The sequence below is a fragment of the Cupressus sempervirens genome, chromosome 10, assembly GCF_028749045.1.
Source record: "Cupressus sempervirens isolate cs-2001-9-10 chromosome 10, ASM2874904v1, whole genome shotgun sequence".
Classification (NCBI taxonomy): domain Eukaryota; kingdom Viridiplantae; phylum Streptophyta; class Pinopsida; order Cupressales; family Cupressaceae; genus Cupressus; species Cupressus sempervirens.
In genome coordinates this window covers 262,235,361-262,251,091 of record NC_143127.1, presented here as the reverse complement: position 1 = coordinate 262,251,091, position 15,731 = coordinate 262,235,361, and the positions used below count along the sequence as shown (strand labels likewise).

The 15,731-nt window shown below is 35.9% G+C and overlaps 1 protein-coding gene across 1 annotated transcript in view; it reads right to left on the bottom strand.

Moving 5' to 3' along the window:
- LOC149533640 (Ankyrin repeat family protein) overlaps positions 1-2,913 on the bottom strand; it is a 94,086-nt gene extending 91,173 nt beyond the window's left edge. The window contains exon 1 of the mRNA XM_089805344.1: positions 2,572-2,913. Within this exon, the coding sequence (XP_089661470.1) occupies positions 2,572-2,751 (180 nt within the window). The 5' untranslated portion in view covers positions 2,752-2,913. The remainder of the gene's footprint in view (positions 1-2,571) is intronic.
- Positions 2,914-15,731: the final 12,818 nt, after the last annotated feature.

Genomic DNA, 15,731 nt, shown 5'->3' with positions numbered 1-15,731 from the left:
CTGCAACAAACTGGCACCTGTAGGAGTGTTTAGAAGCACCCAGGGTGCACCCCTGGTTCTCTACAGGTATGAATTCCAATATCTTCAAGGTTTAAAAAGTGCTTCATCCCATGATAACCATAAACACTTTGTTTAAATGATGCCCATTTTATAACTTCCAAATCAAATAAAAAGTTCACAAATTCTGATACCAGCTTATATATCAAACATCTCAAGTACTATATATAATATATATGATGCAGAGCATAGAGAGCAAATTTCACAGTTTACCAATTGAGGCAAGATTCAACCTAGCAGTTCTCCTTAGGGCCCACTAGCACTCACTAGTTCCAGAAAGAAACACAGAATGGCAGTAAATAGACCATCAAGACCTCAACAGGATTACCACTAGAAACAGGTGCCTTACATAAATATTCAGGCAGCTCTCGATTTTAAGGGATTAAATCTTGCTTTGGAAAATTGAAATGAACAAGGACTACCCAGAAGAGCTTTGGCGAATTAGACTTGAATTGAAAACCTCATCAGATATATCATACTCCACCTAATATTGAGAAGACTCGCTAAAGAGCGAACTTGGAATCTATTGGCATTATTTGTCCTTTAGATTGACCAATGTGCTAGAAACCTTCATGACAAGTGTTGAAACTTGACAGCACTATTTAGTTACATATATAAGGTTTATCATTTGTATCTGCACAATTATTTATGATACGGAAATATTTGAAATGATCGTCCTCAACATGTGCAGTGCATTATGTCGTTTAGATTGACCAATGCTCCAGCAATCTTCATGAGAATTGTTGACACTTGGCAGTACTATTCAATTGCATATAGAAGGTTTCTCATTTGTATCTGCGTGATTATCTATGATACAGTAATATTTGAAATGATCATCTTCAACATGTGCAGCCCATTGTTGACCTCTTGAAATGACACAAGCTAACAACTAAAGTCAAGAACAATCCTTTTGCTGGAACTTTATTTCTTTATTGGAATTTTCCATTGATTATCAGGATTGTATTGTTCCTGATAAAGTTCAAGAACTAAAATAATGCTCCTACCTACCAAACTAACATAATCTTTTCTTTTTTGAAGTCTGGAGATTGTGAACTTCTATCGCACGGTCATCACATTTAGCTGAGAAACAGAGCATGATAAACCATTTTAGGCACTAGAAGATGCATTATGTATAGCACATGTATTGGCCTTGCAAGATCTATAAGAAGTTTTTGATGTAGAAGCCAACACATTACTAGAAGCCCTCAAACTGTGAGGACATCCCTTAGATGAGCATTCAGAATACTAGTATAAAAGCCAAGAAGATGTTGGTTCAGTACAAGCTCTTAAATGCTAGTCATGTTTTCTTCCCATTGAAGAAAGCACAGTATCTGCAATTTTTTAATACTCACTCCAAAACACGAGCATCACCACATGAAACTGGCATCTTGGTTGGAAACATAATTTAAAATATCGTTATCGGCAACTTATCATCAAGGGCAAAAAAAGACATTGGGAAATTTCGGAGAAAAGTCATAAACTTCTGAGGAAAATTAGAGGAAATTAAAATCTGTTTTTCCAATCCTGATGAAAACTTCTTTCTCCTGCCCTTTCTCTCCTCTCCAAATCTGTTTTTCCAATGAATACAATGTTTTTCCTGGGCCATTCCTGCCTATAACAGGCCTGTAGGCTGATATTTTACCAAATTCTCTGTGATATTTTGAATCTTCTCTGCAATAACTTATCCCACATAAGTTGGTGTTACTCCTCAGAAGCCAAAAAACATCGCGATAAGTAGACATATCCCAGATATATCTGAGATATTTTGAACTATGTTTGGAACATTAGCATCTTGTGACCACTACAGAGAAGCAGCAGATTTCCATAATTATTCCTTTGTGCGACTACTAATTGAATTTTTTTTGTCATATTAAAAAATCGTATGAATTTTACTGCCGAAAGCACTTCTCAACTTTCCAATTCAAAGGCTTTACATACATTATTACATACCTTAGAAAGTATTGCATTTTTTCAAACTCCTACAAGATCTTCTTCCTGAAAACAATTTCCAGTCCCAGACTCTGCACCATTATAGGGTCATCAAATTCTCAAAAAAAGTCTAAAGGTTTTCCTACTAAACTATGGTTGCCAATCCAAAGACACTGCAGCCTTAAAAAGAACATCGAGTCATTTTAAACGTACAAACTTTTCAACTGAAACCATATTTCCAATGCAAAGACTTGACACCCATTAAAAGTCAATCAAATTCTTCACAACTCTTACATTCCTACCAAAAACGACAGTTCCAATCCAAAGTTTCAGCACACTTGAAAAGACCATCAAATTCTTAAATACTCATAATGGTTTTCCCACCGACACCAATATTTCCAAAGAATCTACACCCATAAAAGTAGCATCGAAAACCCCAACAGACAATCGAATTGTATCTTAGTTTTGAGATAATTTGGATGTGTCACAACCGCAAACGAAGTGCAAATAATATACAACAAAATGAAGGTGTTTTCCAATGACTGAACTTGAGGAGGGTTTGAAGTGGCAATTATTAGGACTTACCTGAAGATGGCCCGCGGCGGCCGCAACGTGGAGGAGGGAACGACTGTCTTCATTCCTGATACATGCGATCCTTTTGAGTTGCTCTGCTGACAATTCATGGAAGGCCTCTACATTTCCACAACCTGCAGCGTTGAAGAGATCCTCATCTTTAATTTCATCCATTTCCATTGCTTCTGCCATTCCTTCCTAATACAAATATCCTTCCTCGCTAACAGAGATGGCGGCGAATGCACTGTGAAAACACTGATGTTTCAATTCAACAGAGACCGGGTAACGGGTTACTGTAAATTTGAAAACACCGAATCGGGCACTAAAAGTTACTAGTTACAAGAAATTTCGAATGGATATACAAACATATAATATTGCTTTCATGCAATTCAATTTTTCAATTAAATTGATTAATCAATTATATGATTGAAATTAAAAGAAACTTTAAATGTCTATATCTTTTTCTAATTTTATTTTTTTTTATAAATCACATTTTTCATTCATTCTATTGGACCATTCTATTTTTGGGAGGGAGTAAATTCAATTTTCTCCAACAAAAATACAAATATTTTCTAACAACTCTATCATGCATTAATGAATGTATTAATTACAACTTTATCTTTTCCACATTTGTGACATGTTCATTAGATTTTCAAAAAAGTAATATTTTTATCATCCACCTCTTACCACTTTGAACAAAAAGAAAAATAATGTATAATCAATATTAATTATCACAATTTATTTGTATGTGCGACAACTTCATAAAATTGTTAGGAGTAATTAATGCAAAAAGAGCGAAAATGTTGAATTTCTATAAATTCGCAAAAAATGCAGGTCAGTCTTTTCATCAAAAAAAAAGGAGGAAAAACCCTAGGCGTTCACTCTCGAATGGCAATCTATGGCAGAATGTGTCTACTGATAGAGGCCGCAGACGATTCCCCATGGCTATCCAAGATCTGCATAAAGATAGATTTGTAGTAGAAACTGCAAATAGGTTTGCTATTCTGGAAAAACCCAAGAGTAATCTCCACAGTCAACAATGGAAAGAGGGGACTCGAACACAAAGGAAGAGAAACAGTCACCAGGAAGCCGCACTCAAAATTCCTCTCCCGCTCTCAAACCTGCCAAGTACTGACATTCCCCAATCTTTCTTCATGATTGAACATTTAGACAACCAATTTAGGATCTTTAATTTAACCAAGTATGCGCTTCCACATTTTCGCAAGTCTTCCCCCATATCAAATCGTTATACACCTGTCGCAACGCCCCAACCAGGAAATTCAAGGAGCCAGTCTTCATTTGATTTGAAGTCCTTGACTTCTTACATCCCCCCACACTGTCGACAAGCACCTTCAAATGTCACCCCTCCGCCAAACCCTAGAGTACCTTCTGGTTTGCTTTCCTCGGTTAAACCCATAGATAATCCCATAATGATTACCGATAGAGAAGTCGAAGAGACCTGGATTGAGTGTCAAAGGGAGGAATCTTCATGATTTGGAATGGCCCCTTGAGAGATTTCCCTCTTCTGTTTGATTGGCTTGAAGAAAACTATGAGGAACAAGTAAGTATCTTTCACTGCCCTAATAGGATTCTTTACTTACAATGTGAGGAAGAATCTGTAAAGAAAGAATTCATTTCAGTCTCCAAGTGCTTTTTTAATGGTCATATCGTCAAATTCACAGAATGGTCTCACAATTTTTGCATAGAAAAGTTAGAATGTAAGATTCCAACTTGGTTTAATATGCCTTATCTTCCTCCAGAGCTGCTTCAATTAGATATTCTTAAGTCTATAGGATTGGCTTTGGGGGAAATTATCGATATTGATTATTCTTATCATTGATGTAATAATGTTAAATTGCTTATCAAAACCAAATTCAATCATCCAACAAAGATTCAAAAGAAAGTAATTACTAACAAAGCCTCATATGATCTTAACTTGCAAATCTATGAAGGCAAAATATCTAAAATTTTAAAAATAGAAGATACTAGCAAAATCAAACTCAAAACCCTCCCACTCACTTCTGATTTCAGAAGTAAGTTTCTTGGATGAGAATAATGAAGAAAAAAAGGAATCAAAAATATATAGAGCAGAATCTTACTGCAAATTCTTAGGATGAGTATGTATTTCAGATAGAGTCACCCCACACAAAAGAGACAAACACCAGAAGGATAGAGGATCCTCCAGCAGACAAAGGAAGGCTTAAATCAATAATAGTGGCTGATTACAAGGAAAAAGTAGATTCGGTATCTGATGGTTAGTCCCTTAAAAAATAGAAAGCAAAAAAGGAAAGGAAAACATCTAAAAACAACAAGGACTCAAGTAAGAGTGGAAATAGAGAGCCCTGGCCACCTCAACAGTAGCGGGTAGTTAAAGAAAAAGAAAATAGAATCCCCGACATGGAAAATTTAAAAAAGATAGAGGATGCACCCAAGGAAAAGCATCCTAAACTCAACTCAAATCTTGCAAATAAAGATGTTGAGCAGGAAAAGATCTCAAGTACCGAACAAGCATAAATCAAAAGGGATAATAAAGGGAGTAATATAGAGGATATTGAGAATCTTTTTCTATTCAACTTTGAAGAGAAAAATGTAGAGGATTCAGAAATATAGAAGGAAACAAGTGAATTGGAGCATATTCAGTGTCAGGTTATGGAAGACAAAACACCATCTCCAGCTACCAGAAAGCTATACAAGTTTTGGCAAATACCAACAACTTCAAAGAGTTCTCCATTCACTCCTAGTAGCAACCATCAGAGCAGAGATATGAACACAAGGGCTTCAGATAAGGTACCATTAAAATAACTTCAAGTTTTTTTGAATAAGGACAGCATCTTGGATCTAGTAATGGAGGAATTGGGCATATCAAAATCAAAAGAAGACAATTTGAATCATCTTACCGACCAACTGGTTTAGGGTTTTTGTGTTGATAATATTGATGAAAGCACAGATGCACAAAAAGAGGAATTAATTCAAGAAATCCTCAAATTAGGAGGGAATAACTACACCTATAAAGATCTAAGGAAAGGATTATTAAATATTGAAAATGAGGATAATAATCTCAGCCAATCTCAAATGAAAGAGTAGGAGCAAAAGGACAAAGATATCAGCAAAAACAACAAAGTGGGATCAGATACAGACTTAGAAAATCATTCTGGCCTTGTGAATTAGTTCCTAAAAGAACTAGCATAGGAAGAAACGGAAAGGAGCCTTGAAGAAAAGATAGATGCAGCTAAGACGACAGAATCTAGCCTAGATCAGCTGGGGATTCACATGAACCAAGAAGGGCTTAAATCTCCTATCTGTGGCAAATTGAAAGGCAAAAGAGGTAGAAGATCACTAAAAGAACTAAGAGAAGCAGACAAGCATAGCAAAGAACAACAAAAGATAGACCAGATCTTTAATGTCGGGAAGGGGAAGTGCCTTCCCGAGGAGGTATGAGGATCACGACATGGAATGTTAGGGACCTTAATGCCCCTAGCAGAAAGAGTTTGTTAAAACATAACCTCAAATCCTTTGATTTTGACATTGTTCTCATTCATGTAACTAAACTAAATAAGTTAGAAATTTCTAAATTAGATAAAATGTCAGGTTTCTAGAATTTAGTATTTCAAGAATCAATAGGGGCTTCAGGGGGTTTAGGGATCCTTTGGAACCCCAGGAAGGTATATATAAATATCCTTAATACAAGTAACAATTGGATGAGTGGCTGGGTTCAGAGCCTAAAATCTGAACTCAAATTCATCCTCATTAATGTCTATGGGCCTATTACCAACCTCGGTAAAAAAATTAGTTTGGGAAGAAATTGGCTCTTTTATGAATAATTTTAAAGATAATCTATTATTGTTAGGAGGAGACTTTAACACAATTTTAAATATTAATAAAAAAGTAGGTGGTAATCAGCAATTATCACAAGCTTTCAAGGACCTCAAGGTATGGTACAATTCTCATAGTTTGATCGATATACCAATTAGTAATGGCATTTATACTTGGAACAATAGGAGACAAGATTTTGCATACATAGCTGAAAAATTGGACAGGTTCATGTTAAAAGGGGACCCTGATGCTAATAACTTGAAGTTTCACTCTTCCATGCTACCAATCACTGGGTCTAATAACTTTCCAATCAGATTTGAATGTTCAGAACCACATAAACCTGCTAGGAATCCATTTAAATGTGAGAAAATGTGGTTCTTAGATTCTGGCTTTATTAATAACATGAAAGAATGGTGGGCTCAAGACAACTTTGAATGATCTAAGATGTACGTATTTGTTGCCAAAATGAAGATGCTCAAGGAACAAATCCTCAAATGGAATAAGGAACACTTCAATAACATATTTAAAGAAAAAATAGATATAGAAAAACAATTAAAGGACTTAAAACTCATAAGTGATTAAGAAAGGGATGGACAATGCTAGCTATATGCAAGAAAAAGATTTATTAGCAAGGCAAGAGGATATTCTAACCAAAGAGGAAATTTTTTGGAGGTAAAAACCTAGAGAAAAATGGTTAGATGAAGGAGATCGGAACACGAAATACTTCCATAATTCCACCTTATATAACAGATCAAAGAGTAGAATAACTTTTATTAAGAATCATTTGGGCATCATAATAGCTAAACCAAGTGAAATTGCAGACACCTTCATTAAATACTTTCAGAATACTTTAAACAACTATGAAGGGTCTAATAGATTAGCACAAGCAAATCTACTTAAAGTGATTCCTAAAATTGTCACACAGGAAGATAATAAGGTTTTAAACAAACCCATTTCATTGGAAGAATTTAGAAAGGTAGTGTTTGATATGAATTTCGATAAATCCATAGGCCCAGATGGCTTTCAAGCCTTCTTTTATCAAAAATGTTGGGATATGAGACTTCAGACCCATTGCATTATGCAACACGGTGTATAAAATATTCTCTAAAATTCTAGCTAACAAGTTAAAGGATATACTTCCTAAAATAATATCAGAAGAACAAATAGGCTTTGTGCCAGGCAGATCTATTTTGGATGGTATAATTACCATTCAAGAGACAATCCATTTAGCACATATGAACAAAGAGCCATGTATGTTCATGAAATTGGATATTCAAAAAGCATATGACATGGTTGATTGGAGATTTCTCTGTAAGGTTTTGGAAGCTTTTGGCTTCTCTCATCAATGGATCAATCTCATCTACAAATTCATATCTATTGCCAAAATCTCAATTCTCATTAACGGAACACCAGAAGGTTACTTTGATATATCTAGAGGCATTAGACAGGGAGACCCTTTATCCCCCTCCCTTTACATCATCATGGCTAAAGCATTTGGGAGAGCAGTGACTGATGCATTTAATAGGCAAAAAAATTCAGGTATTCTGGTCACTAAAAATATGCGCAATATCACTTATCAACAATATGTTGATGACACCATCTTACCGGGCAAAAGTAGGATTGATGAGGCTCTGGGTCTAAAATCCATTATTAAAGTATACATGGATGCTTTTGGTCAAAAAGTTAATGAGCTTAAATCTAAGATTTACTTTATGAATATGAAACCAGCATTAGAACAACAGATTTGCAAAATCATGGGATACAAAAAAAGGTCAATTCCCCTGCAAGTATCTGGGAATTGCCCTAGAAAAAGAGTTGAAATCTAGCAAGGTGTGGTGTAATACCTTGGAAAAAATGGATGCCAAACTTGGTTGTTGGAAGGATAGATGGCTAACAAAGGCTCAAAAATGTACTAAGATCGTATCAGTATTATTAGCCATTCTGACCTTCCCATTATCTTTCTTGCCATTGTCCTACCGAAACCTCCTTAAATTTGAATCCAAAATGAAGAATTTTCTTTGGAATGATTGTGAAGAGGAAAAAAGACTGGCACTCATTAAATGGGAGAAAATCTGCAAACTTAAGGACTTGGGTGGTTTAGGGATCAAGAATTTACAATGGCAAAATGAAGCATTAGGGGCAAAACTTATTTGGCACCTCTACAAGGATAGAGATCACAAATGGAAAAAGATAATATAAAATAAATATCTTAATAAGGAGGATCCTCTATCAATTTTCAAGATGGAACACCCCCCGAAGGGGTCAAAATGTTGGAACTTTATGCTAAAGTGTCGACATTTGATCTCAAAGTACTTGACTTGGGCTGTAGGTAAGGGCAATGAGGCCTTATTTTGGGAAGACTCGTGGGATGATCACCCCTCTCTACATCTTAATTGCATAATTAAGGATCTCAAAGACAAATTGATTTCTCAATGGGGAAACAAAGTTCGAGACTACAAGACTATGGTTTATGAAGATGGTATACCTAAATGGGTGCGAAAATCTTTGGAGGGTTTGGATGTGGATGTCGAATCGATTAAAGTATATAAAAAGCTATTAAAAGGTAGAAGAATTAGGCAATTTGAGAAGAAAGATGAACTTATATGGACTGCTTCTAACGACGGTAATTATAGCATGAAAAATGGATACAGGACCATTTTAGCCTCTCACGGATGGGACAACATTGATATTCCACTCAAGCTGTATTGGGACTCTTCATGTTTGCCTAAAGCATGCTTTCTCTTATGGCTAGCATTCCAAAACAAAATTCTGACCATGGATAGGCTACAGAAACTTGGTTTGCAAGGTCCATCTAGATGTGTCTTATGTAAGCATAACAATGAAGACTCTGATCACATCCTATTTAGCTGTCCCTTTTCTCAAAAATGTTGGGAATGGTTTAGGAGTATGTTGGGATGGTCGACATTGTTCCCAAATTCTTTTCCTAACCTGCTCAAGGGATGGCCCACTTACCAAGTCAAGGGTGTTTACAATAAACTATGGAACATTTTTTCATCCATTCTAATATGGGAAATTTGGAAGGAAATGAATTGTCATATCTTCCACAACCTAGAATTGGAACCTAAAGAATTAATTAAGAAAATTGAAGCTAGTATTGTGGAAACTACTAATTCCCATCTTAGAAATACTCAGAAAGAGGAAGACTCCTTCTCTATATGGGATGAGCAAATAAAGAAGAAATGGCCTAAATTGATCAATCCCCCGCTTGTCTATCTAAAGAATAGTAAGGAGGCTAGAGCTAACTATAGATGGGTCCCTCTTATGAATGGGTAGACTAAATAGAACTTTGACAGTGTTTCCTAAGGCAATCCTGGCACAATCGGCATTGGATGCATCATTAATGATGAGGATGGTAACTGGATAGCCAAAAAACCTATGTCTATTCAACCTACTTCTAACAATCTTGCAAAATTAGAGGCATTGAAACAAGGACTTCAATTGTGCCACAATTTGAAATTATCCAAAGTTATTATAGAGGGAGATTCACAAATCATATTAAATGCAATTAGAAAATGAACAACCCCCAATTGGGTACCCAACTTCAATGTAGAAGAAGTTCTTGCTCTTCTAGATAAGTTAGTAGATTGTAGGATCTGTCACATAAATAGGGAAGGCAATCAGATAGCGGATAGTTTAGCAAATTTGGGGGTAGATGGGGCCAATTCTTTAATCTTAAAGGATCACTCGTCATTGTTAGAATAATGGTGATTATCTCATTTTGGTTTGTGCCCTATCCTCTCATCTTACTTTCCTCTTCAAGTATTTTCTCAATTTCAATTTTGCACGTCAATATATATATATATGTGTGTGTGTGTGTGTGTGTGTGTGTGTGTACATACATACATACATACATACATACATATACATTCATACATACATATATATACATAGAGATATATAAATATATATAGATATTTATATATATACATACATATATACATACATATATACACATATATATACATATACATATATATATATATATATGTATATATCTATGTATGTATATCTATGTTTATATATGTATATGTATATATATACATACATACATGCATACATACATACATACATACATACATACATACATACATATATACATAGATATACATATATGTATATATACATATATATGTATATATGTATACATATATATACATATATGTACATATATATGTATATGTATATATGTATACATATATATGTACATATATGTATATATGTATGTATACATATATACATATATATGTATACATACATATATACATATATATGTATACATACATATATACATATATATGTATACATACATATATACATATATATGTATACATACATATATACATATATTCATTCATTATCTCATATTTATTTTTTCACTTTTATGATTATTCAAGGTATAAGATAGCAGCATCCTTATTGATATAGACACATATTTAGTAATATATACGTATATATATAAAGATATATACATATATATAATTATATTCACATATATATATTCTTCTACATTTATGGCTTACCTCATCCTTTTGTGTTATGTCTATCTAAGTAATGTTAATTTTCCTTATTCACTTCCTCCTGAAATGTCTTGATTTGTTTTAGTATTCTCAGCACCTCATTTGATGCAAGGGTCTGCTTGTAGAATTGTATTCCCCATCATGTATTAGGATGACCCCTTCATTGGCATTGTTGTCATCAGTCACTTTAGTGATGTTTCCATCATATTGAAGCTAAGGCCAAATAATGTTGAGCGTGAATAGGTTACATCATTGGATGACATCATTGCTAAGACCTTTCCAGAGGCTTCTTTTGTCTTTATTTGGGATCTCTTGCTCTCGCTGTCATCAGTCACCCCCCTTTTTAAACATGGAAACTAATATCTATATCTTTCATGCATCCGAAAATCTAACTATGGCCTTTTGTGGGAACGTAAAATCAGAGTGATGGAACAGGATCTTAAACTTGGTGGATGATATGTCATGAATCACAATTAGAAGAGCTATTGGAGAAGGGGTCTTCGATTACCAATTCACTTGCAGGACCAACAGTGACATCATTGACTCCTTCCTCAGATGCATGGTGAGGGAAAAGGTGGAAGTAGAGGCCATTATCAGACTTTGCTCTGATATATTTGTCCCAACTGGTAAAAGTATTGATAAAAAAATTTGTATTCCATTGCGAGAGAAGTATATGAAACTGCCGCTGGGTGCCCCTAAATTGGCAACTGCTTTTTAGCGTCCATCTTTGGTAATTCGGGAGAGCTTGGCTTTTTATCGTGAATGGCCTAAAATGGAGGCTAGCATCCATTTTTTGCTCCACTGGAGAGGAATCATAGTTGATGATAGCAAGGAATGGCTAATGAACTACCTTACTCTGTCCAAGGCCTACATACAACCGGGAGTGAACTTTGACAACCTGGATACCCTAGAGTTTTGTACGCCAAATTCAAATAAATCTAGAAGGGTCAAGACTGGTTTCAAAATCCCTCCTAACTTTCATGTTGAGAACCCCAATGATATACCTGAAGTCATCATGGTGGCCTGGAAGTAAGGTGTGGCCTCTGTTGTGTTTTGAGGGTTTGCTTAAGTATTGTTAGGATTTAGTTCATAAGAGGATAGATAATGTATCATGTATAGTCTTGGGATATATAGTCTGACCCAAAGTTATTAGATGTTTGACTATGGCTTATATATATCTTCTATAATAGAAGCTCAGTCTATGTATGAAGTATTGTTTTGCAAATGATAGCAGTTATACCCTCTTCTATAATTATGTACAGAGACTTGGTAGAATATAAATCATATGTTTAATACTAATGTTTGTCTGTTAATCTTTATTATGAATTCTTTAAGATTTAAAATTGTTTGGATTTTTGTTTAAAATTTTTAATTACTTATGCATAATTCGCTCTATGTATGAATTGGTTTCTAATTTAAATTCGAGGTTAAAATTATCTAATCATTATTCTTAGCTAGTCTTATGTTTTACAGGCATTCCTTTGTTTATTATCATATGCTGGAGTTAGGATTTGAGTGCTCTTCAGGATATTCTATCTCAAATTAGTGTTACTCTGCTATAAAGGCAAGTTCTAAGAAAGTTTAAGACTTTACTTTGATGGGGATGTTCGATTTTGTGGTGTTGGATGGTGTTTAGTAGTTTTCTTGGCTCTGTATCCAATTAGAGGAGGTGATGCAGCTTCAGCTTCAGTCCCATTTCCCCAACTTGATGGCAGGCTCGATAGTCTTTGTTTAAAGTCTTAGATTAGGGTTTGTCTCCATAAGAATAGGGTTTGGTACTAGTTTCAGACTGTCTTGGTTGATCAATGCTTAGAATAAAATCCCTATCAAGCTTTGTGGTTATCAAATTCGAGAATAGAAAAAAGGAGGTTGTTAGGATTGTCTGTTACTTATTGTAAGAATTTCCCTAAGGGCAAAATTCACCTAGGAACTAAGAACTCAAACACAAGCACAATTGTAGACTAGAAAGAGAGAGTATGATCAGAATAACAATATATTCATTCAATATGCAATGTAAAAGTACACTAGGAGTGCCTATATATAAAGGCCTCTGAGATACATCTAGAAAGCCTTGTAATCAACTACATGATATGTCATACAACTAGGCACATGTGCACCAAATATGGGTTATCCTCCATTAAGCACAGAAGTAAGTGTGATGATGAGAGGATAAGCCTACAAGAGTGTGACACGTAAATTAGTGTTGTAGACACCATGTGCTAAAATAGAGTTGCGTACTCCTATGTTGTCAACGTGACAACTCAAAAAAGTGCACAAACTCCTAAGTGTCTCACAAAATAAAATAATAAAATAATGCATTAACCTAAGTAAACTTAAGTAAGTGTAAATAGGAAATACGTATTTACACCAACACCCCCCCTTAAGTGCAACTTAGGGGAATGCCCTTAAGCTTACAAAAAACTAGGATGAAGTGCATAATGAGTCTTGGCTACTAGGCCATATTAGGTACCCATGTACATAATGAAATGAAAATCTCTCATAAAGCGGAGAAAGAAGGAAAACCTCATGGGAAAAACCCTCTCCCAAAAAGAGAGATAAATAGGGATGCATGGATGGATGGAGTAATCAAGACCCCCCCATTATGACATACATCCAGTATATACATAAGTGAAGAATGAGAAGAACAAGAACCTCATAAGAGGAAAAACTCCCCCCCATAAGAAAGAAGAGGAAGAGAGACAAGGTAGTTCCCCCCCCCCCCCCCCCCAAAATGAAGAATGCTTGTCAGTGAAAGCCACTCGAAGGAAGAAGTTGGTCCAAGAGTACTGGATGACATTTCTCCCCTTTGGAAGAAACAAAGGCAAAGGTACAATCCTGAAGATGTATGGTGGCCCTGAAACTTGCTCAAGTATCCATGTGCTGATGTTGTTGGTTGCCCCTTCCAACTGTGCTAAAAAGAATGAATGCAGATCTGGCAAGGATGTATATTGAACCTGTTCCACTAAACCATTTGTTTCCTCTATTGACAAAGAGACCTCTGACAACTATTGTTCATAAGTATCCACAATCACACCAACCTGTGAAGATTGATCATTTAGAGAATGGACATGAGGGTCAAAGTGATCCCTTGCAACAACTATAGAAGGATCACCTTCATCAAAGAGAAGATGCAAGTCCTCGAGGTTGTCTCCCAAGTCAACTGAAGCTAGAGCTGGAAGACAAGATGTACCATGTTGAGCTGGACCTTTCATTGTAGCAATGTATGCATGTGGATTGGACTGATGATGTGACTTTTCACTGCAACAGTCAATAGAACCCCACGTGTCTAAATCTGTTGAAGCACTATCATTGGTGTCACTATCAGTTTCCACTTTGTATGAAGTGCAGAGAGGAGTAGAGGATAAGCTAGGTGAACTTTCCTCAAAGTGAATATCCTTCTCCACAAAAATCTCATGAGTCTCTAGATCTATTAGTTTGTATGCCTTAGCATTGTCTTCATATCCAATGAAGGTACAAGGCCTAGGTGGTGATGCCTTGCAATCCCTGGAAGATAGGTTTGCCCATGCTGGACAACTGGAGACTTTGAAGTGACCCACAACTGGTTTTCTGTCGCACCATGCCTCAAAAGGAGTCTTCCTATCTAAGGGATTATGAGGATACCTATTAAGTATGTGGGTAGCACTGCTAATGGCTTCAACTTCAACTTTCAAGTGTTGGATCAAGAGACTTGGCTTTGATCATGCAACTTGCCATGGTTTTGAGAGTCCTAATCCTCATAGCTACAACATCTATCTTGTGCAGATTGAATGTTGGCAAGTTCTGAAGATCAATGCCCTCAATTCTGCAAAATTCCTTAAGTCTTCTATCCATGTATATGTTATCATTGTCCACCCTTAGTACCTTGATGGCTTTCCTTGATTTGTGTTCAACACGAGTCTTAAAGTCTTGAAGCTTATGAACCACTTCACTCTTATGATGAAGGAAGTAGACCCAAGTGAATCTTGAAAAATCATCAACAAATGTGAGTATGTAGCGGCCTTGGCTGACTGAAGTCACTGCAAAGGGTCCTGCTAAAACCATGTGAACCAACTAAAGAACAACTGAAGCTCTAGAAGACTTCCCTTTATCATACTTCTCCTTGAGATGCATATCCACTAAACAAGATGAACACTTTCCCTTAGAAAAGTTGATGTTTGGTAGACCTTTGACCATGTGTTTTGAGCAAAGTTGTTGAAGAGAGCGAAAGTCAATGTGACCAAACTACTTATGCCATAAGTTGATGTGTGAAGTAGAGTGAGTCAACAGGGCTTGAGAAGGAGACTTAGGCACAAAGTGGGAGAAGGAATAAAGCCTCTTGTCATCATTGACTTTCCCCGCTGCAACCAATGAATCATCTTTAAGACTTCACACCATCATTGAATCTGGAAGGAACTCAACTTTATGACCATCTCCAAGGTGAGTGATTTGGTAAATTGATAGGAGATTGGAGCTAAGGTTTGGAATGTAGAGAACATCTTTGAATTCCCCATTGTCCATTTCCACATGTCCTTTCCCTTCAACTTCCATTTTACTATCATCTCCCATGAAGATGTGTGGTACCTTTGATTGCTTCAACGAAGAAAAATCTCCCTTTGAAGAACCCATATGGTAAGAGGCACCTGAGTCAAGTATCCATTTCGAAGAAGAACTTGTATTTGCCATAAGTGCTTGCCCTTTACCCATAGAAGAGGTTGGAGTTGAATCCTTGGAAGTACCTGGCACTTTAATTTTGTTCTTCTTGAGTAGGTTTTCTAACTCATCGATTCTTTTAGTTTTGCAATGATGCTCATCCTAATTTGGCTTTTTGCAGTATGCACAAAA